This window comes from Plectrocnemia conspersa, unplaced genomic scaffold, assembly GCF_051122295.1.
Source record: "Plectrocnemia conspersa isolate PC_06_02 unplaced genomic scaffold, ASM5112229v1 ptg000006l, whole genome shotgun sequence".
NCBI classification, from domain to species: Eukaryota; Metazoa; Arthropoda; class Insecta; order Trichoptera; family Polycentropodidae; genus Plectrocnemia; species Plectrocnemia conspersa.
In genome coordinates, this window is record NW_028277170.1 from 23867376 (window position 1) to 23892487 (window position 25112).

Here is a 25112-nt window from a genome sequence, read left to right on the forward strand (position 1 = left end):
TTTTAAGTATGAACATTGATATAATTAGATGTTCAAGAAAAATTTAAGATAATTATTTTAGTATTTATATATATGTAAGTTGGATAATAATACAGGCCGCCCTCGACTTTCGCACAATTTGCTATTTCGCACATTTAAAAAAAAAAACATTATTTTTTAAATTTAATTTTTTTTTAAAAATAAATTATAAACATGAGTGTGAAACGGAAAAACTTTAGTGTTGATACGAACAAAAAGAAATCAAGGACTCATAAACTTCACACTATTCGAGACGAAGTTAGAAATTATTGAACGTTCTGATAGCGGTGAATATTTTGCTTCAATCAGACATTCGTGTGATACAAACAGGTCAACGATATGTTCAATTTTGCAAAATCAAAATATAATTAAGGAATACGTTCAAAATACATATTTCCACAATCTTTAAAGATATGTTTCCAAAAAACCACGGCAAAAAAGACATGGATGAAATGAAAAAATCTTTGTCATCATGGATCGATGACTAACATCAAGAAGATGTCCCTCTGAGTATTTCAATTATTCAAGCAAAAGTTCTTAGTTTGCACAAAGATTGGAAGGATAGATTATAAAAAAGATTTTAACACGGTTTTTCAAGCAAGTAACGGTTGGTTTTACAATTTTAAAATGAGGTATTCTTTTCATAATATTAAATTTAATGGCGAATCGAAATGAAGATGGAGAATATTCCTCTGTGTTTAATACGTTGAATTTAAGTTTTTCGTTCCTTGCTGAACTAAATGATTATCTTGCTATATTATTGTTTTATTATTTCTTAGTCTCTTCAAAAAAAAAAACTACATTACTAATTATCTTACTATATTATTGTTTTATTATTTCTTAGTCTCTTCAAAAAAAAAACTACATTACTAATTATCCCAGCATGAAGAATGACTTTTCTGTTTTTAAGCGTAGCAACATTTACGGCCTGATGTCAACGCGGAGTGCGCGCAAATAGCCAGTAAGGTATACATACTATTTAGAGACATCAGATATTTGTTTAGAAATTATTTAAAAGGAGGATTATATAAATTGACAATAAGATTCGCGTAAAATTAAATAGTCAGAATTTGAATCAACTTTGAGTCAGAATAAAAATCAAATCTCGGTCAGAATTTTGTTAGTAAATGGTCAGCAATAAAAATAACACATGGTCATAATAAAGTAACGTGCTGCCAGTCACATATTTTATCATCTCATTTCAACCGTGGTACTCATATATCTTTGCCTTTAGAACAACTGCGTAATGAAATTAAGTAACATTAATCCTTTCCGCTCGTAAGGTGCGTGGGACTCGCCAGCGTTTGGCTTTATATTACTCAGATGGTGCGTCAGAGCGCTTCAATTAATGAAATATAACATCGATTTTTGGGTATTTCCTGTACATATTTTAAATGGTGTTTTTGCATTATAGATAAGTTTTAAGAGTCAAGAATAAGAATATCATTTTTACTTAAATCAAGCCGGGGAGAGCTTATTTATCGGGTTAAGTCGGGGGGTTTTTCGATGACTAAATTTAAAGGCAAATTTGCCGAAACTTCTCCCAAAGGTTGACATGCGTCGGTGGCGTTTTTATTTGCCTATTGTGTTTTCGATAGTTCTCCGTTGTCCGTAATTTGTGTCTAAGTGAAACTATATATGGTGACTGTGATGATATTTTTTGTAATTATAGTGATGGGGATGATTTCATTTTCATCTTCTAATGATGATAGTGAAGAAAGTGACGTCGAAATTAGGCTTGTTGGTGTGAATCGAATTTAAATAATAGCGATGAAGAAGCGGTACCTCAAACAATCAGAAGCACCAAATAAAAAAATTGGAGAATAATAACTGGTAATGATAGTGTGCCAAATCAATACCAATATTTGCCACCAAGTGATAAATGTCCTTGGTCTGTGCACAACCAATTGATTATTTTAAATTCTTTTACACTGAGTTGGTTAGCAAAATTATTTTAGAAACCAATAGATATGCAAGTATACAGATTTCAAATATGACTTTATCGTCAATATCTACATGGCATAATTGGTTAGATATTAACTTAGATGAAATGAATGCGTTTCTTGGAGTAATATTTAATATGGGATTGTGGCCTGCAAAATGTATGCAAGATTATTTTTCCACGACATAACTGCAATTTTCTCGAGAAATTTTTAAAAGACATGGATTCTTTCAAATATTTTGAATGCTATTTTGCATAGAATTGAGAAAGTCAATCCATATTTAGAATTTCAAAAAAAATATTATCTACTGCCTGCACTACACTCTCTGGAAGTTGGCCAAAGTTGGCCAAGGACAGAGAATATAGTGGGTTACTTCGGTCAAGTTCGGTTCTGCCAGCTCTAAAATCTCTCAGAAGTTGTCCGAGGTTACCGAGAACGGGTGGTAAAGTGGGGGTAATTCAGTCGACTTGGCCAGCTTCAAGCGCTTCCGAACATTGTCGACAAACAGACTGAAGTCAAAGGAACCGAAGTCGGAGCTGCTCTTTCGAGCGCAAGCGGTGAGATACTTCCCCTTTCGCTCTCTCGCGTGTTAAGTGACGAGAGTGAGAGAGATAATAATATGTTTTTTTGCAAACTGAGATAGAACGAGTAACTCACTTCAATTTCAGTATGGGCGTAAGCGTCAACACGCATGATGAGCGCTGCATCGTGGTCACGTGTCAAGTTATAATACCACATACTTATCGGGGTCTTCAACAGACTCTTACTGACATCTTTGAATATTTTAGGGCACCAAAAGGGATTAATTATATTTTGATAGTATATTCTTCTAACTTATACCGTTATTATATTTTTTTTCATATAAAATTAAATAATTAAAAAATAATTAGTGGTACTTGATTTTGTTAAAAAAATCGTTTCGAATATCCTTATGTATTTTCCTAGATCGGTTTATATATTATAAATGTCACACCATAACGAATTCTCATTTAGAATCGATGGCGACAAATTCTAAAATAGTCACACATGTGATGTTCATATTCTGAAGTATCATTTTTATGCCTTATGGCATTTTGCAAAAGCCGACAAAGATTTTGCGTAAATTGAATATTTACGACCGAAAAGTTTTCATTGATATTGTATTGGTGAGTGCCCACACAAACTTTTATACTTATCAGTAGTGTAAGTTTAATAATATGACAATTTAAAAATTGCGATTATTTGGCACATTTTTCGATCGCGCGCAAATATGCCGGCTGTACGTGACAGAAGCTGCCGTCCGGACGTCATTCATGGCCGCCTTTCGGACGGCATATTAAATTTGCGACAGTGTGGTCGCTTACTCGAAGTCGCAGATCTCGGCTGACTTCAGTTGTAACTTCGGTTCGGACAACTTCCAGAGAGTGTAGTGCAGGCATAAAGGTTATTTATTAACCTTTTGCCTTATTTTGGATTCATTACATCAGAAAATTTTAATAATTCAAAATATCCTTTCACAACCAATATAGTTTTAAAATTATTTAATAATTTAAGACATTCATTATCGGGTGTAGAGGGACTTCACGTGTGCACCGATAGGTACTACAATAATTTAGACCTTTCGAGAGAATTATATCTCTTGAAAAGTCATTCTACTGGGACTATTATGCCAAATAAAAAAGGGAATCTAGTTTATAAAAAAAAAAAAAATAAGGAGAAAGCATTTCTGGTAGAAATCAAGAGACAATGGTTTTAGTGTGAATGAATAAACGAGTTGTGACTATTCTAAATAGCTGGCACACTAATGATACGCAAGTCACTTAACGATTTATTCGAGGAGGTTTGGCCGAAACAGACAAAAAATCTGTAGCAATAATAGTTTATACTCTTAATGGCAAAGGAATTATGAACGGAAATTAATTTTTTGGGGTTTGGAAGCAAATGCGGTTAACACTTACATTTTATATAAAAAGACACGATGAAGAAAAATAAAAAATCAATACAAAATATACAGTTCAGAAGACTACTTGTGGATCAATTGGTTGGAAATTTTAGAGGAAGCTCATCTCAAAAGAGAATACGACCAGTAGACAACCTTGATCAGCAGCACCGAATGGATGGAAAATTTCATGAAATCATGAAATTGGACGATAAAAAATGCAAGGATTGTGTTGTATGTTCTGATATAAGTATTCCTAGAAGTCGAAAACAAACAGTGAATATTTGTAATATGTGCGATAGCAAGCCCGGACTTCATCCAGAGTGTTTTATGTAATATCATACAGTGAAAAAACTTAAGCAATAAATATAATAATAATATGCTGTAAAAACAAAATGGCTTTATCGCCTGAATTAATTAGCAAAACCTAAATTTATCTCAAAATTATGTAAGTGAAAAGAAGAAAACACTTGGAAGGTCATTTACTACGCAAGTTTAAATTGATATTTGAGTGTATACTATACTATTTTAAGTGTAATACATTTTCTGGCTGTTCTTTTTATTACGCGAAGACATGAAATTGATCACTCGGGATTCGTATTCAAGAAATAATAATATTTTAATGTTCTTTATAAGACGTTTGACAGTTTTCTTTGCAATTCTTTCTGTCAATACTAATATAACTTGCGGATTTAAGAAAAATAAAAATTAATATTTGTACATAATTATTTGTTTTATTTACAATAAATTAACTTCCCACATATTATTAAGCCCTTTTTCCTATAAAATTTATAAATATTAAAAATTAAAATAATATATTATAGAATTTAACATTTTTCCAGAGTTGGCTACCTACATAGTACAAAAACGATTACGAGTGCAAAGGGTTAAAAAAAGAAGACCCGTTAAGCGTCTTAGTTGCCAACTTTGGCCTCCCTCTTTGTCTTCTCACCCCTATCTGTTTAGCCGCTGGTGGTGAATCTGACCATGTGTCAACTTAAGTCTTACCAATTAATATAAATTTGACCATCTAATATTTATTCTGACCTTTTAATACAAATTCTGACCCATGTAATATAAATTCTGACTGCAACCATATTAAAATTCTGACTCAAGAAATGCGAGACAATTAGATATACCTCACAAAATATTTTAAATGTTCCGAACAATGCTCGCTTAACCAGTTTAAATTTAAATGATAAGAAAATCTAATTTAGATATGCACATTCATAAGTTTCTGTGCGCAGACACGTTATACCGCTTCATAGGAAAGATGGGACCATGCAAGAAGTTTTTGCATCATACCATTTCCTGGTCACAGTACTTTTTTAAAAATGACTCCATAACGCCTTGCACGAACCTATGTATTGGTGTAAAAATATGCAGCTGTTGTTTCATTTCATTTCAACATATTCGTACAAATTTAATATCTATCAAAAAAAAGTGCTATGATAAATTTTATGAAAATTTTGCTGATTTTTGAGAAGAGAATTCACAAAATACAAATTACAAGCTAACTCGGACATGACCTGGAAAGAGTTAAATATTTTTTTATATAGAGTATATATTGATTATATATTTTTTAGGTTTATCCTGGTGTTAGAAATTATTTCTTAAAAAAAATTATTAAGAATTTATAATTTAATTTGTTGCAGGGTGATACTACTTTAGCTCTTTGGATGCATCCAATGATCTTCGCTGTTAGATATCACCATGCCTGCTGTAATAGGACCAGAAAGACCAGTAAGGTTTGTCTCAGAGCTTCAAATGGAAAGTGTGGATATTTGGACGCCACATGAACTATCAGGATAATAAGTACGAGTGAAGAATCACGTATAATTCACTGTTGTCATGACAAAGAATTTATTCCACTGTGTAAGTCATACGTCTGCGATCTCTCTGCGAGCTGCTAATTCGCTCGACTCATTTTTTAGGCATTTGAGCCAAGTACTATATAAAAAATAGAAAAGGAAGACATTACGATATTAAATAGGCGGCGATGACCGCAACAGAAACACAGTGAGATTCAAAGTTGTACTTAGTCCAGTTCGTAGTAAGAATCCGGTATGTTTGCTTTGCAAAGTTCACCATTAAAAGATATAAATGTAATTATAATCATGTGACTTAATGTTTCATATGCTAAGCTTACGGCTACACTCTACTGCTCCAAAATGGATTGCGAGCCACCCACCAAACGTATCGAGTGCAAAAGACAAATATTTTGCAGCTTTAGCCATGCATACGTCTGTACGTAATTATCAGCAAGAGCTGTTTCCTGCCCAATTTTTAAAAGTTTATAAATAAATTGCCTTATGATATTCACGTTATAATAAAAAACAATACTTGATTGCGTAAACTTTAAAAACTAAATCTAGCGGCAATTTTTTGAAGATGTCATGATTGAGTACCTTCCGAAAAATACAACAGCTCTGATCCAACCAATGGATCAGGGTGCAATAGCCACTTTTAAGACATATTACCTACGCCGAACTTTCCGACAACTTATAAGGGAAATCGATGGTAAATCTTCAATTAAAACATTTTGGAAAAACTATAACATCAAGGATGCTGTTAACAACATCAGTGAATCATGGAAGGAATTAAAATTAACAACAATGAACCATGTTTGGAAAAAAATATGGCCAGAATGTGTAAAAAGTACTGGTGCAGAAGTTAATTGCCTTCCTGAAATTAGGCAAAACATTTTGGATCTAGCACATGATCTCGGCTTTGAAGGTTTGAACGAATGTGATGTGCTTGATCTACTTGAAGCTGATAGGGAACCCCTTTCATATAAGGAACTCATTCAGTTGCAAGCGGAACCGGCATTTGATGAAGAGACAGAGCCTGTTGTATCCAAACAGCTAACATCAAAAAAATTGTCAAAAGCTTTTTCCTATTTCGAACAAGAAATAAACATCTTCCTTGAAAACGATCCTGACGTCGAACGTAGCGCTAAAGTTTCTCGAGGAATTAACTCAGCTATTAGCTATTATTAATCACTGAAGAACGAAAGAGACAAAAAGGCAAGACAAACAACGTTGGACAATTTTTTTAAGCCAGGCCCATCCTTACCAGCGAAAAATGAGAATGACAGTGATCTGCAGGTTACCATTTCTTCATCGTCTTAAGATTAAAGCCATTTTAAAAAAAATTATGTATGTTTTCATACACATATTTTATGTAACATGAAGTTGTTTCATTTTTGTTTATGGATTATTGTTGGTTTTTTGAGTCTGTTATTATTTTATATACAAATGTATGTACTTGCTATGTATGTATTTTTGATTTAAATGAAATAAAAAGATAAAATGCATTTGAAATGATAAACCATGTTACATATTTAACAAATTTGGAACCGATCCCATTGAATTTGTATGAATTTGTATTAGAATAATTGATTCGTTATATGGCTTTTCGCTTTGCGGCCAAGTTTCATGGAACGTATCTAGGCCGTAAAGCGAGGTATGGGTTTATTGTCTTTGCTTTATACAATAGATTCTTATTTTAATTATTATATGTAATAATATTAAAAGAGTTCGGAAATGATACATATAGGTGATGCGTTTTCTTTGCACACTATTGTTTGAATTCATGTATTATATATACAATTTTGTATTTAAATAGAATATTGTGTTTGAGCAAAATGCCCAATTCCCCTGATTGTTTTTCCCCAAAGAAATACAGGTAACCGTTCATCACGACTCCGGTGAGCGCGGATTGTTATATCGCTACTGACAATTAAAAAAAATTGAATATTTTGAATGAATGAATAAATCACTTAGTCTTTGGAATCATTTAATATCTCAAGATGGAGGAGAAGAAGTATTTAAAGCAAGCAAAGGTTGGTTTGATCGGTTTGCTTAACATTAAAATGAAAGGTGAATCGCCTAGTGCAGACGTAGAATCAGCTGAAAAATATCCAATGGAGTTCCGTAAAATTGTTGAAAGGGGAAATTATTCACCAAATTAATTTTTATGTGGATGAGACTGGACTTTATTGGAAACGAATGACAACACGTACGTTTATTTTCATAGAGAAGACTGGTTCTGGATTTAAAGCATCCATGGACCGTCTAACTTTTCTTCTCGGTGGAAATGCATCCGGAGAATTAAAATTGAAACCAATCAGAAAATCTTCGTGCCATTACAGGTTACTCTAAAAAAAATTTACCAGTTTTTTGGCGAAGCAACCGTAAGATTTGGATGACACAAAACTTATTTATGAACTTGACTATTGGAGAACTGCAGGAAACGGACTGCCTTACGTCCCTAGAAAATAACGTCCCCGAACCTGTGATCGCGAAATTTCGCTTAATGCGATCGTTTCCAGGACGTATCCCCCGCAAAAATTAGCCGGCTCGTTCTACGAGAGATTTTTTTACGAATGAATATAGCAAAATATAGCATAAGTAGTATAAACATGAAGATAATGGGCAAGAGGCTCACTGCCGCGGGGCCTTCATGCCAAATGTCGTTAATCCATTTAAACTGAATATTTGAATTCTGCGCCATGTGGCGAACTTCTCAAATTATGAAATTCCGAGATTATTCGTAGCGCAGACCGAAACTGACGCTAAAAGCCGTTAGCGCAATGGCCGTTTTAAAAATGGCGCCCGCGCATGCGTCTAATTTAACCATAACGAATGCCCCGGCCGTAAACATCGCATTCGAAACATATACGGTTGAAACTGACCTATTCCTCGGGCCTCACGGCCGATCAGCTCGAGTAGGAACAGCAGCGAATCTCCACCTTGCACAAAAGCCTGCTAGTCACACCGAATATCGGAAACGAATGACAAGTTTGAGTCGAACGTGTTGCCGCCAGGCGCTCGCAGCAGTGTTGCCAACTAGCAAACGTTTTTTACGAATGAATATAGAAAAATATAACATAATTATTAGTATAAAAATGAAGATAACGTGTTATCATATTTTAATTATAAGCAATAAATGTTGACTCTAAGAATTTTATATCAAAAAAATATATTAAAGTGCTAATAATATTGATTTTCATATAGATTTTTTAATAATGAAATATTACAGAAGATTTTTATAAGTATGTTAAAATAGATTATAATTTATGTATTTTTTTAGACTTTTCTACTATAGTGCTTTGAGACAATGCCTGAATAAACAGATTAAATGACGTTTGATTAAAAGATAGTCACATTTTAATTATTTTGACCCATAGCAAAAAAAAAGTTGCCGAGACCTGATCTACAGGCTTTCAAGAGAAGGATCGTGAGGAAGATTATCTGGCTTATGGGGTTGTATCGGGAGATGCCCTTTTATAAGCCTGAGCGTAAAAAGAGCGAAGGCAGACCGAGACTACATTGGCTAAATGATGTAATAAAGGATCTTATATACACTCAGCGTCAGCGAGTGGGGCCGAGGATAGAGCAAATGAAGAATAATCGTGATTGAGATCAAACCCCGTAGCTGTAGCGTCATGATGATGATGATGATGATTACTTATGTTTGCATGCCACATATATAACATCTAGAGTTTAATAGATATTATTATTATTCCACTATATATGGGTTTAGGGCTGCCAGACGTCCGGATAAAGCAGGACATAGTTAGGCTTTTTGATTGCGTGTCCGGCCAAAATAAACGGTGTCTGGCTTGTCCGGCTTTGAGATTTATGGTAATAATCAAAAAAGCTTGATTCTACATATTTTTTTTGTCGTACTTATTTGTAAGGACTAGGCTGACCGAGGTGGGCTTAAGGCCAACGGGGGCGGCATGACAACGGAGGGCGGAGGATCAACAACTCGCGGAACGGAGGTTGGTTGGCGATAACGGCCACATTGATCTAATTCAACACAAGCTATTTCAGCGCAATGGCGGACGTCAGGTTGGTGGACGTCCTCGAGAGGTTCGACGGCAAGGGCTGCGTCGAAGACTGGTTATAGAGGTTCGAGATCCTCTGTGATATCAAGAAGATCGAGGAGGCGTAGAAGCTGGCCTACCGAGTGGATGTGTAGTAGCGGGAGCCGAGGCCAGTGAGGAGGTTGCGAGCGCGGTGGTCGAGGATGACGATTTCGCTGCGATTTTCGATGGGAAGAAGTGGACGGCGCGGTGGAGGTGGAAGGCTGGAGTGCCGACTCTAAGAAATAGCAAAACACATTACGACAGTGTGAACCGTCCGGCCGCGAAGGAGGGATTCCACGAAGAAATCAGCAAGTGGCTGGACAAGGGATGGCTAGTCAAAGCTACTCCTGGCTGGGGTGAGTCGTTCAACCGATCAAATCTAAGGTGGGGCCCGTGCTCGACTTCAGAAAGCTAAACGACCACGTCATGTGCGGACCGGGATACGAGGCTACAGCTTGCGACGAAGCCATCAGGAGATGGAGAAAGGTGTCCAACCCGACGAAGATGGTCGACCTAAAAGACGCCTACCTCCAGATTCACATAGAGAGAGGCGCTGGGTCGCACCTGGGATGATCGGATCGATCGAAGGGCCCAGGAGATTGTTGTAAAGATCTTAGAAAGGGTGACGAGAGAAGATCCCATCAATGGTCAGTGGACGGTGCCGGGCACGAACGAAGGCAGGGTCTGGTGCGATGTGAGTACTTTCGCGCTGGGGGTGCTCGTGGAGATAGCCGGCCAACCAGTGGAAGATGCCTCATGGCTGAGGAAGATGGACGATGCGGGACACATCAACCTCGCAGAGCTCGACACTGTCGTAAAAGGGGTGAATTTGGCTTTGAAGTGGGGTCTGCGAAAAATTCAGATCATGTGTGACTCTGCCACCGTCGTCAGCTGGGTGAGCTCGGCCCTACAGGGAAATTGTAGAGTGAAAGTGTCTGGGATGACCGAACTACTAGTGAGAAGGCGCTTATCGCTTCTGCGGGAGGTGATGAACGAGTACGGGGTGACTGCTTTCATCGCGTTCGTCGAGTCGAGCAAGAACAGGGCGGACGTGATGACGAGGGTCGAGAAGCACTGGCTAAAGAGGACGATGGAAGAGCCCACTAAAAACCAATAAAAGCAAAAATTATCCATTAGACGATAATTCCCTTTGAATAGTGACCATGTGTACAATACGCCGTTTTGACTTCTCAGAAACCATCGGACTATCAAAAGAACGGCGGCAAGGAGTGAGATCTCCCCACTGATGGCCGTGTTCTGGTACAACCTAGCGGCAAAAAACGCAGAGACGGGGTCTCCGGCGGCGGCGGCGCGTACTTACGACTGGCGACATCCTCTAAAGAGTCCAGCACACAGAGAGGAAGCGGGCCGAGTGTCGAGATTCCATCCTGGAGACCGGGTATTAGTGAAGCGGAGTCCAGCCAGCTGTACATATCTGTGAATGAGTATGGCTTAAATCTGAGATATCAAAATGATCGAAGTATCTTCAATAAAGCACATAATTGTAAATAAATTGCATAAGAAATTAATTAAGAATAAATATTGACAACTGTGCTCCTACATTGCCGGCTTTGGCCTTGAAATATTTTCTTTTAAAATTAAACTTAGTCTTAGCTATGCTTATGTTGACCATGTTTTTATTTTAATTTATTTAATAACGCATTAGTAAAAATTATATTAAAGTAATATAATTATAATATGAGCCTTTTCCGATAATAAATTAACAAATTGAAGATAAAATAGAGATTTAATATAAATAATATATTTTTTATCTAATCAAATTTAATGGAGTTCAAATGTTTTATTTCCACAGTATCTGTGAATAACTTGTTGATAATAATAAATTAAAATAAATGTATTCATATACAATTGTATATTTAGAGATCATATTTTTCTGCTTTAATCACAAAGTTGTATTAAATCGTTGAATAAGTATAGGTATTATATAAAAAAAAACTGTGGGATCAAAACATTTACGGTATCTAATTAATATTTACCATTAGCGTTTCTTCTGCAAATAAATATATTTAAAAAATAAAATTGTTTTTTAATATAAGACCTTTCCTTTATGCATTACCTGAATATTTAAATTATAAATATGTATTAAATCATGAGCATGATATATCAACAATATAGATCATGAGCATTATATAACATGAATATCTGCTTTTGTTATTTTGCTGAGAAATGACAGTTCTGGCGTCATCATTGAAGAAAGAATCTGTTCTTTGTTAAGGCATTCCCAAAATATGCCTTTAATGGCTTGTCGGCATGTGAATAGCATTTCATAGTAATCGGAATAAGTATTAAAATATAGAAAATTTTTTTTTTCATTGTAGTTATTAAAACATAATATATTTTTGTAAATATTAAGGTATTGTTTTTATATTTCCCCCCTTTATTATTTTAAAGCCACATGGATCCCAATTAAGAAATGCTACTCTAAGTAGATTTAGTCCAGTAAAATAAGGTTAAATAATAACCTCGGAATGAAAGATAGAAAACTGAAATATTGCACAGACCTTTGGTTCGACGTTATTAAAACGAGCTGAAGTAGTAACAATAAAAGTAGTTATTTTGTGAAATGTTTTTAATGATATAAAAAATTACAAATTATGTTATTAAGTACGTAATCAGTTCTTAAAATCTAACAAAGTATTCTCTAATCTGTATTTTGTTGTATATGTATCAGCAATTTATTTGCGAATTTACATATTTCGATTAAACAAAATATTTAAAATCTCACTTGCTTTGAACAATATACATATAGGCAAATTTACATATTTCGATTCAACAAAGTATTGACAATCTTAAATATTTAAAAAATGTTTTAGTTGAACAAATATTTGTATTGAGCAAAAAATGTTCAATATGAATTAACATCATTACTTTTTGCTTTAAACAATAAACATATTTTGATTGACAAAATTTTTTAAATCTTACATATTTTTAAAATGTTCTATTTTAAAATATTGTTGAAATAGAACATTTAAAAATACGTAAGATTTAAAAATTGTTGTTCAATCAAAATATGTATATTGTTTAAAACAAAAAGTAATGATGTTAATTTATATTGAATATTTTATAATAAATAAATGTTTGTTCAACTTTAGACTGAACAAAAAACAAAATCTTACATCGGTTTATTTTTTTATGAAAATTATTATTAATCAAATATTGCTTTAAACAATATACTTGCATATTTTTAAAATGTTCTATTTGAACAATATTTTAAAAATAAAATAAAATTACGTTTTGGTTTAAGCAATAAACATACATATTTTGACTGAACAAAAAACAATAACAATAACTTTAATATATATATATATATATATATATATATATATATATATATATATATATATATATATATATATATATATATATATATATATATATATATATATATATATATATATATATATATATATATATATATATATATATATATATATATATATATATATATTATATAATTTTAAACAAAATTGTACGTATTTTAAAATTTTAAATGTAAAGTATTATTATCACTATTTGCTTAAAACAATACGTAGATTTAGATTGATCAAAAAACAAAATCTTACATGTTTATTTTTTAATGAAAATTATTATTAATCACGTATTGTTTTAAACAATTTACTTGCATATTTTTAAAATGTTCTATTTGAACAATATTTTAAAAATAAAATATAATTTCGTTTTGGTATAAGCAATAAACATAAATATTTTGACTGAACAAAAAACAATAACAATAACTTTAATAAATATATATTATATAATTTTAAGCAAAAATGTATGTATTTTAAATGTTACTATCACTATTTGCTTAAAACAATAAGCATATTTAGACTGAACAAAAAACAAAATCTTACATCTGTTTATTTTTTTATGAGAATTATTTTCATAACGTATTGCTTTAAACAATATGCATCGACGCAAACTTACATATTTCGATTAAACAAAATATTGTCAATCTTTCATATTTTTAAAATGTTATATTTGAACGATATTTTAAAATTTGCAATATAAATGATTAATATCACTTTTAACTTTGAATACGCAAAATCACGTATTTCAATTGAATAAAACATTTACAATCGTACATCTTTTTAAAATGTTCTATGTGAACTACTTCAAAATATCCAACACGAATTATTAATATCACTTTTTTAAATACGCAAAATCACGTATTTCATTAAATAAATCTATTTTAAAACTTTCTATATAAATTAACATTATCACTTTTTACTTAAAGCAATATAAATATACGCAAATTTGTATTGAACAAAATATTGTCAATCTACATATTTTAAAAATGTTTTATTTGAACAATTATTTTTCAATTTTAAAATTTGCAATATAATTTATTAATATCACATTTACTTTAAACAGTATACATATACGCAGATTAAAATATTTCGATTGAACAAAATATTGTCAATCTACATCTTTTTAAAATGTTATATTTTAATAATATTATAAAATTTGCAATATAAATGATTAATATCACTTTTAACTTTGAATACGCAAAATCACGTATTTCAATTGAATAAAACATTTACAATCGTATATCTCTATAAAATGTTCTATTTGAACAATATTAAATCTATTTTTAAATTTTCTACATAAATTAACATTATCACTTTTTACTTAAAGAAATATATGTATATATATGGAAATGTACATATTTCGATTGAACAAAATATTGTCAATCTTCCATTTCAATAATATTATACCTATTTTAATTTTTTTTATATAAATATAATAATCAAATTTTGCTTTAAATGCGCAGTCAGATATTTCGATTGATAAAATATTTACAATCGTATATCTTTTTAAAATGTTCTATTTGAATATTTTAAAAATTTTAATGTAAAAAAATGTCACATATTGCTTATACAATATGCATATTTTGACTAAAAAATTAAAATATCACAACTTTTTAAGAACATTTATATTAATTAATATTAATACCTTTCGCTTAAAACAATACACATATTCCAAAACTCAGATATTTCGATTGACAATAAAATTTTGACAATCTTACATCTTTTAAAAAAAATTAAAATTAATTGTATGATTCAATAATGTTTACAATTATACATTTTTTAATCAATTTTAATACTATTACCCTCTTTTTTCCATTTGCAGATTAAAATAGCTCTTAACAGTGCATTCACTTGAAAATTCAAGTAAATCAATAAAAACATGTTATTGAAATGTATTTACTGCTTTACATACTAACATACTATACACACTTCTTTCTTTCTGTTTCGTAAGGGCACTCGGTACATTTCAGTAGTTTCTTCCCAATATGTTGCTGCAAAGTAATTTATGAGTAATTAACGACAAGCTAGCGTGTTATATAATTATCGGTATAATCCTATTTTATAATACCTTTTTGTGTACTGATAAGCTAAATTTATCCATACAGTAAAAATCGCATTTTGGGCATTTTTCCAGCTCGCAGAGTCCATGCATTTCCTGGATGTGTTGATTGAGATAGTGTAAGCAGGTGCAAGTGTACTGGCATTGTTTGCACGATATCCTGATCTTTTCGCTTTTGTTATGATTCAACGGGTGCTTCTTCAGCGTGTATGGCTGTGTGAACCTCTTTTCACAAATATTGCAATCAATCGTCTCTGGTAACCGATATAATTCTGGTACCTCAAACGAGTCAGATAAATAAAATGTCTCGTGTAACTTATATGAGTCAGGTAGCTCAAATGCTTTTGGTGCCTCTGCTACCACACTTGAGTTTGCTAAATAAATTGCATCTTGTGCCGCAAATGAGTCTGGTAATTCGATCTTCTTTGGTAACTTAAATGCTTCTGGCACATCCATTGGCTCAGATAATTCAGAGTATGGTACCTCATATGAGTCTGGTAGCTCAAATGCCTTTGGTGCCTCTGCTAACTCTATTACATCTTCTAATGCAAATGAGTTTGGTATTTCAATCGTCTCTGGTACCACAAACGATTCAGGTAAAATTAACGACTTTGGTACCTCATATGAGTCAGGTAGCTCAAATGCCTTTGTATTTGGTTTCATTTTATTTCCCAGTAATGGTTCCATGTATGATTTCATGGTTTCATCTTCATCCACTTCATTATCCAAAAAAAGCATTTGTTTAATTTCGGCAGTTATTTCTACTATATCTTCTTCATCGCACTCCATTTCTGCAATAAATAAATTCATATTTTTATTTAAAATATTGTAGATGTATTAAAATTTCAACAAACAATTTTTTAAATAAAATTTTAAAATACTACAGTAAGTCCATAGAAAATATTAGAAAATCTAAAAAATGGCGCTAGTAGTATCGAAACAAGTTTGTTTCTGAAAAAGTACCATCTGTCAATAAACTGCTGTCAACTTGTCAGCCATTTGCATCACATCCTTTCATTTTTACAATCGATTGAAGCAAACAACCTCTGTTATTTTCGTACAATATAAAAACGAATTTCATATTGTGATTAAATACATGAGTTTAAATGTAGTTGTACACCCACGGGTGATGAACATCGTCCGGGACGTCCACTTGAGATGACTACACCAAATTTGATCGACAAATTCTACGATATGGTCTTAAGTGATCGACGGGTCAAAGTGCGCGACCTTGTTGATGCCATGGCTCAATAGTGTCAATTTTTCACGAAAAATTGGGTATGAGCCGAGAAATGCGAGACAATTAGATTTCTTACATAAATAATTTAAATGTTCCGAACAATGATCGCTCGTTCACACCTAACCAGCTTAAATTTTAAAGACAAGAAAATTTAATTTACAATAGTTTTTGTGGCACAGACACGTTTTTAGCTCCTTTGAATACTTTAAATCTTATATTAAAAAAACTATATAATCTTAACTCTAAAGGCTCGGCCACACAGAGAGCGATCTGTCGCAGCGACAGGCGGTCTGGTTGTATTATGTGATGTTGCATCAGTTGTCAGACAGAATGCGGTCTGCAACAAACCGCTCTCTGCGTAGCCGAGCCTTTAAATCAGCACATTTTTTCAAGAAAACTTTCATAGCATTTTTTTGTTAAAAATAAATTTATGTGAATATTTTTAAATGTTTTAAAGAACTGTATATTATTATACCGCTGCATAGGCAAGAGTGGGACTGTGCAATTAGTTTTTGCGTCATGCAACTTACTAGTTACAGTACTCTTTTAAAAATGGTTTTGCTAATTTTTGAGATGAGAATTCACAAAATACAAATTTCGAGTTAACTCAAACTAATTAAGTTTATAAATAAATTGCCCTATGATATTCACGTTAAAATAAAAAACAATACTTCATCGCGTCAACTATAAAAAGTAAATCTAGCGACAATTTTTATGGAAAATAAAACTTGTATTTAATTTTAAAGTGTTTATTCCAGTATTCTTAGTTTTCTAATAAACATTTATAAAAGAAAAAATTGTCTATTTTAACATGAAAAGCTCGAAGGAACTACGTGCATTATATGATCACCTAGTAACTAGGTGATCATATAATGCACGTTTAAGCGTACTATGAACTAGGTCCTAGTTCATAGTACGCTTAAACTCACTTCTCTGATCTGGTTGTTAAATACTTGATTATAATGTCTTTGCTTATTATATACTAAATTCTTATTTTAATTATTATATGTAATGATATTAAAAGAGTTTAATATAATAATACATATAGAAGATGTATAATATATACAATTTTGTATTTAAATAGAATATTATTTTTCAGCAAAATGCTCATTTCCCCTACTTGTTTTCACCCCAAAGAAATATGCAGTGTGAGAAGTGTTGAATACAGCCAACTTGACGTTTGAATGGAATCTGTCGCCGATGAATAATCAGAATAATGGTAACATACTTATATATGTTTATATTATTACATTTATTGTATTTATTTTTAAAAATGTCAGGTTTTATTTGCCTAGAGCAGTGATTCCCAAAGTGGTCCCTACGGACCCCCAGGGGTCCCCGGGATCATTCAGGGGGTCCATGGAAAATTAAAATTGATTTGGGGGACCCTGAACAACATTAGGGAGTCCGCGCAAGGTTTAACATAAAATTAAAAAATTGTGACACATTTTTATTAATATGGAAGTTAAAATAAATAACAATGAATAAAAAATTCACAAGAATTGTTATTTGCTATATGTTTGGAAACTGATACGAAAGGTGAAACGTTATTTACTGAATTAAAAAGATTTTTCGATGTAAAAGCTATACCCTTGACTAATATCATCTCCGTTGCTACTTACAAGCTATACCAAATGTATTATCGGTACATTGTGTTATTCATCTACATCATTTGGTCACAAAATCCTTAGTGAACGTTTGCATAAATCACTACATTATGTCATTAGTGCAGTTAATAAAATCAAAAGGATTGCCTTAAATAAGAGATTATTTGCTCAACTTTGTTTTAAAAATGATGATGACTTATGACTATAATCGTTTACTACTTAACACAGAAGTACGTTGGTTATCTAAAGGTGCATGTTTGGATCCCTTCTATTCACTCTTTGATACAGTGTTGGAATTCCTGAAGAGTAAAGGCAATGATTTGCGTCACAATTTAAATATCTCAAAAAATGACATCGCTTATATGACTGATTTATTTGCCAGATTTAACGAGACTAATTTGAAACCACAAGGTGACACATTAAATTTAATCAAAACTAAAAGTGTAATATCTGCGTTTGTTGCAAAACTTTTGCTGTACAAAGAAAACTAGGGAAGAGGAGAATATTCTCAGTTTCCAATCTTTCAAAATTGCAAAATAGAGATGAAGATTTGTTTGCTTATTGTCAACACTTAACATCGCTTCATCCGGACCTTAACCAAAGATAATCTTCACTTGGATATTCCCAACTGGGTGTTGAACCCTTTTGCAAGTAGTTAAACTCAGAGCACAAATACAGATGAATACATACTAATACAAGAGCAACTTATTGAATTATCTACAAATTAGGAGCTGAAACCAATGTTTAAACAAGGATACGACAACGTTCTGGTTACGAAAACAGATCCTAATTTTATATCCAGCATTATGGGTTATTGTACAGAAGCTGTTGGTTGATTTTCAGTCTTCCTATTTGGTAGAATGTGGATTCTCATCACAAAAAAAGAAACCGACTAGAAATTAGTACTCGTGGGGATTTGAGGTTGCTACTCACAAACATTGAGCCGGACATAAATACACTCATTACATTTACATCTTATCAGGTTCATCCAAGACATTTAATTTTTTTTTAGTATTTTAAAACAAAAATTATATTTTTAATAAATACTTCTTTAACAAAATGTTTTATTTATATTTTATTTTTACGTCACCATTTACCATTCAAGACATGAATGTTAAATTTGTAATTTTTCTATTATGCATTTTTGTAGTTTTTCACCGGGGGTCCGTGGGCAAGTTTTGAGTATGAAAAGGGGTCCGTGGGCCAAAAGAGTTTGGGAATCATTGGCCTAGAGTGTGTAATAGATAGTATTTATTTTAAAATATACATATATAAAATGCATAATAAGTCGCAAGATTTATGGTATATTCGGCAGGCTAAAAGTGTATAAACGCACACATTTAAAATGTCCGAAAAAAATGCATATAACATAACCATAGCAAAAGCCCCGGTTGTAAATTCCGCATGCGAAATTATTCGAAATGCCGCTCCACACATTTAAAATGTCCGAAAAAAAAATAAAAAAATTAGACGGCTCGTTCTACAGGAGATTTTTTTACGAATGAATATAGCAAAATATAACATAATTAGTATAAACATGAAGATAATGGGCAAGAGGCTCACTGCCGCGGGGCCCTCAATAAATCACTTGGTCTTTGGAATCATTTAATATCTCAACATGGAGGAGAAGAAGTATTTAAAGCAAGCAAAGGTTGGTTTGATCGGTTTGCTTAACATTAAAATGAAAGGTGAATCGCCTAGTGCAGACGTAGAATCAGCTGAAAAATATCCAATGGAGTTCCGTAAAATTGTTGAAAGGGGAAATTATTCACCAAATTAATTTTTATGTGGATGAGACTGGACTTTATTGGAAACGAATGACAACACGTACGTTTATTTTCATAGAGAAGACTGGTTCTGGATTTAAAGCATCCATGGACCGTCTAACTCTTCTTCTCGGTGGAAATGCATCCGGAGAATTAAAATTGAAACCAATCAGAAAATCTTCGTGCCATTACAGGTTACTCTAAAAAAAATTTACCAGTTTTTTGGCGAAGCAACCGTAAGATTTGGATGACGTAAAACTTATTTATGGACTTGACTATTGAAGAACTGCAGGAAACGGACTGCCTTACGTCCCTAGAAAATAACGTCCCCGAACCTGTGATCGCGAAATTTCGCTTAATGCGATCGTTTCCAGGACGTATCCCCCGCAAAAATTAGCCGGCTCGTTCTACGAGAGATTTTTTTACGAATGAATATAGCAAAATATAGCATAAGTAGTATAAACATGAAGATAATGGGCAAGAGGCTCACTGCCGCGGGGCCTTCATGCCAAATGTCGTTAATCCATTTAAACTGAATATTTGAATTCTGCGCCATGTGGCGAACTTCTCAAATTATGAAATTCCGAGATTATTCGTAGCGCAGACCGAAACTGACGCTAAAAGCCGTTAGCGCAATGGCCGTTTTAAAAATGGCGCCCGCGCATGCGTCTAATTTAACCATAACGAATGCCCCGGCCGTAAACATCGCATTCGAAACATATACGGTTGAAACTGACCTATTCCTCGGGCCTCACGGCCGATCAGCTCGAGTAGGAACAGCAGCGAATCTCCACCTTGCACAAAAGCCTGCTAGTCACACCGAATATCGGAAACGAATGACAAGTTTGAGTCGAACGTGTTGCCGCCAGGCGCTCGCAGCAGTGTTGCCAACTAGCAAACGTTTTTTACGAATGAATATAGAAAAATATAACATAATTATTAGTATAAAAATGAAGATAACGTGTGTTATCATATTTTAATTATAAGCAATAAATGTTGACTCTAAGAATTTTATATCAAAAAAATATATTAAAGTGCTAATAATATTGATTTTCATATAGATTTTTTAATAATGCAATATTACAGAAGATTTTTATAAGTATGTTAAAATAGATTATAATTTATGTATTTTTTTAGACTTTTCTACTATAGTGCTTTGAGACAATGCCTGAATAAACAGTTATAGTAAAATAAATTGCTTAAACTCAATATCGATGCAGATTAAATGACGTTTGATTAAAAGATAGTCACATTTTAATTATTTTGACCCATAGCAAAAAAAAAGTTGCCGAGACCTGATCTACAGGCTTTCAAGAGAAGGATCGTGAGGAAGATTATCTGGCTTATGGGGTTGTATCGGGTGCCTAACGTCATCAACTATATTCAAATTTAACGTCTTAGGTTGGCCGAACATTTGCCCCATATGGACGAATTGAAATCTGCGAAGCGACTGCCCTTTTATAAGCCTGAGCGTAAAAAGAGCGAAGGCAGACCGAGACTACATTGGCTAAATGATGTAATAAAGGATCTAATATACACTCAGCGTCAGCGAGTGGGGCCGAGGATAGAGCAAATGAAGAATAATCGTGATTGAGATCAAACCCCGTAGCTGTAGCGTCATGATGATGATGATGATGATTACTTATGTTTGCATGCCACATATATAACATCTAGAGTTTAATAGATATTATTATTATTCCACTATATATGGGTTTAGGGCTGCCAGACGTCCGGATAAAGCAGGACATAGTTAGGCTTTTTGATTGCGTGTCCGGCCAAAATAAACGGTGTCTGGCTTTGAGATTTATGGTAATAATCAAAAAAGCTTGATTTTACATATTTTTTTTGTCGTACTTATTTGTTAGGACTAGGCTGACCGAGGTGGGCTTAAGGCCAACGGGGGCGGCATGACAACGGAGGGCGGAGGATCAACAACTCGCGGAACGGAGGTTGGTTGGCGATAACGGCCACATTGATCTAATTCAACACAACAAGCTATTTCAGCGCAATGGCGGACGTCAGGTTGGTGGACGTCCTCGAGAGGTTCGACGGCAAGGGCTGCGTCGAAGACTGGTTATAGAGGTTCGAGATCCTCTGTGATATCAAGAAGATCGAGGAGGCGGATCGAGCGTCGACGCTCGCGATGTTTTTGTCGGGGATCGCAATGCGTCGATATGCCGAGCTGAGCGCCGAAGAGAAGACCGATGTAAAAAGTATAAAAATGGCGCTGAGGGGGACGCACGGGTTTACACCGATCCGTGCGTTCGAAGAGCTCATGACGAGGAAGTGCCGGAGCGGAGAAAGACCGGAAGTCTTTCTCATGGAACTGAGGCGGCTGGGCGCGTTAGCGGGCGGACTACAGGATCACCTGCTCAGCCATTTGTTCGTGCTGGGACTGCCGTTAGGTGTGTCAAAACAGATGCGCCTGGAGACATCGTCAGACTTGTCGCAGCTAGTCGGGAAGGCGACGAAGCTGATTGAATGTGATATCCACGAGACGGTAGCGGTAGTGGCGGCGAGGGAGGAAATTGCTGCAGTAGCAGCAACGGGACCACGTGGTGAAAGCACGTGGTGGGGCACCAAGATGGCATGCTTCCGGTGCGGCGAAAAATTCTGCGAAAAATTCAGATCGAAAAAGTCTGCGAAAAATTCAGATCATGTGTGACTCTGCCACCGTCGTCAGCTGGGTGAGCTCGGCCCTACAGGGAAATTGTAGAGTGAAAGTGTCTAGGATGACCGAACTACTAGTGAGAAGGCGTTTATCGCTTCTGCGGGAGGTGATGAACGAGTACGGGGTGACTGCTTTCATCGCGTTCGTCGAGTCGAGTCGAGCAAGAACAGGGCGGACGTGCTGACGAGGGTCGAGAAGCACTGGCTAAAGAGGACGATGGAAGAGCCCACTAAAAACCAATAAAAGCAAAAATTATCCATTAGACGATAATTCCCTTTGAATAGTGACCATGTGTACAATACGCCGTTTTGACTTCTCAGAAACCATCGGACTATCAAAAGAACGGCGGCAAGGAGTGAGATCTCCCCACTGATGGCCGTGTTCTGGTACAACCTAGCGGCAAAAAACGCAGAGACGGGGTCTCCGGCGGCGGCGGCGCATACTTACGACTGGCGACATCCTCTAAAGAGTCCAGCACACAGAGAGGAAGCGGGCCGAGTGTCGAGATTCCATCCTGGAGACCGGGTATTAGTGAAGCGGAGTCCAGCCAGCTGTACATATCTGTGAATGAGTATGGCTTAAATCTGAGATATCAAAATGATCGAAGTATCTTCAATAAAGCCCATAATTGTAAATAAATGGCATAAGAAATTAATTAAGAATAAATATTGACAACTGTGCTCCTACATTGCCGGCTTTGACGTTGAAATATTTTCTTTTAAAATTAAACTTAGTCTTAGCTATGCTTATCTTGACCATGTTTTTATTTTAATTTATTTAATAACGCATTAGTAAAAATTATATTAAAGTAATATAATTATAATATGAGCCTTTTCCGATAATAAATTAACAAATTGAAGATAAAATAGAGATTTAATATAAATAATATATTTTTTATCTAATCAAATTTAATGGAGTTCAAACGTTTTATTTCCACAGTATCTGTGAATAACTTGTTGATAATAATAAATTAAAATAAATGTATTCATATACAATTGTATATTTAGAGATCATATTTTTCTGCTTTAATCACAAAGTTGTATTAAATCGTTGAATAAGTATAGGTATTATATAAAAAAAAACTGTGGGATCAAAACATTTACGGTATCTAATTAATATTTACCATTAGCGTTTCTTCTGCAAATAAATATATTTAAAAAATAAAATTGTTTTTTAATATAAGACCTTTCCTTTATGCATTACCTGAATATTTAAATTATAAATATGTATTAAATCATGAGCATGATATATCAACAATATAGATCATGAGCATTATATAACACGAATATCTGCTTTTGTTATTTTGCTGAGAAATGACAGTTCTGGCGTCATCATTGAAGAAAGAATCTGTTCTTTGTTAAGGCATTCCCAAAATATGCCTTTAATGGCTTGTCGGCATGTGAATAGCATTTCATAGTAATCGGAATAAGTATTAAAATATAGAAAATATTTTTTTTCATTGTAGTTATTAAAACATAATATAATTTTGTAATTATTAAGGTATTGTTTTTATATTTCCCCCCTTTATTATTTTAAAGCCACATGGATCCCAATTAAGAAATGCTAATCTAAGTAGATTTAGTCCAGTAAAATAAGGATAAAATAATAACCTCGGAATGAAAGATAGAAAACTGAAATATTGCACAGACCTTTGGTTCGACGTTATTAAAACGAGCTGAAGTAGTAACAATAAAAGTAGTTATCTTGTGAAATGTTTTTAATGAAATAAAAATTACAAATTATGTTATTAAGTACGTAATCAGTTCTTAAAATCTAACAAAGTATTCTCTAATCTGTATTTTGTTGTATATGTATCAGCAATTTATTTGCGAATTTACATATTTCGATTAAACAAAATATTTAAAATCTCACTTGCTTTGAACAATATACATATACGCAAATTTACATATTTCGATTCAACAAAGTATTGACAATCTTAAATATTTAAAAAATGTTTTAGTTGAACAAATATTTGTATTGAGCAAAAAATGTTCAATATGAATTAACATCATTACTTTTTGCTTTAAACAATAAACATATTTTGATTGACAAAATTTTTTAAATCTTACATATTTTTAAAATGTTCTATTTTAAAATATTGTTGAAATAGAACATTTAAAAATACGTAAGACTTAAAAATTGTTGTTCAATCAAAATATGTATATTGTTTAAAACAAAAAGTAATGATGTTAATTTATATTGAATATTTTATAATAAATAAATGTTTGTTCAACTTTAGACTGAACAAAAAACAAAATCTTACATCGGTTTATTTTTTTATGAAAATTATTATTAATCAAATATTGCTTTAAACAATATACTTGCATATTTTTAAAATGTTCTATTTGAACAATATTTTAAAAATAAAATAAAATTACGTTTTGGTTTAAGCAATAAACATACATATTTTGACTGAACAAAAAACAATAACAATAACTTTAATATATATATATTATATAATTTTAAACAAAATTGTACGTATTTTAAAATTTTAAATGTAAAGTATTATTATCACTATTTGCTTAAAACAATACGTAGATTTAGATTGATCAAAAAACAAAATCTTACATATGTTTATTTTTTTATGAAAATTATTATTAATCACGTATTGTTTTAAACAATATACTTGCATATTTTTAAAATGTTCTATTTGAACAATATTTTAAAAATAAAATATAATTTCGTT

The 25112-nt window shown here is 33.1% G+C and overlaps 1 protein-coding gene and 1 long non-coding RNA gene across 3 annotated transcripts; one reads left to right on the top strand and one right to left on the bottom strand.

Annotated features, from left to right (window-relative positions):
• Positions 1-925: 925 nt before the first annotated feature.
• On the top strand, positions 926-7209 carry LOC148234578 (uncharacterized). 2 transcript variants are annotated; one of them, XR_015810071.1, is made up of 4 exons: positions 926-984; positions 5535-5754; positions 5814-5943; positions 6024-7209. It is a non-coding gene; the product is annotated as an uncharacterized LOC148234578 (long non-coding RNA). The 2 variants fall into 2 exon arrangements; XR_015810072.1 differs by having other exon boundaries at positions 935-979.
• A 7375-nt stretch (positions 7210-14584) lies between these two features.
• On the bottom strand, positions 14585-20756 carry LOC148234579 (uncharacterized). The gene is made up of 3 exons (XM_088187840.1): positions 20493-20756; positions 15152-15933; positions 14585-15074 (listed from the first exon to the last, which is right to left on the bottom strand). Exons 2-3 carry the CDS (start codon positions 15929-15931, stop codon positions 15003-15005), a joined length of 852 nt encoding a protein of 283 aa, XP_088043966.1. The 5' UTR covers positions 15932-15933; positions 20493-20756; the 3' UTR covers positions 14585-15002.
• Positions 20757-25112: the final 4356 nt, after the last annotated feature.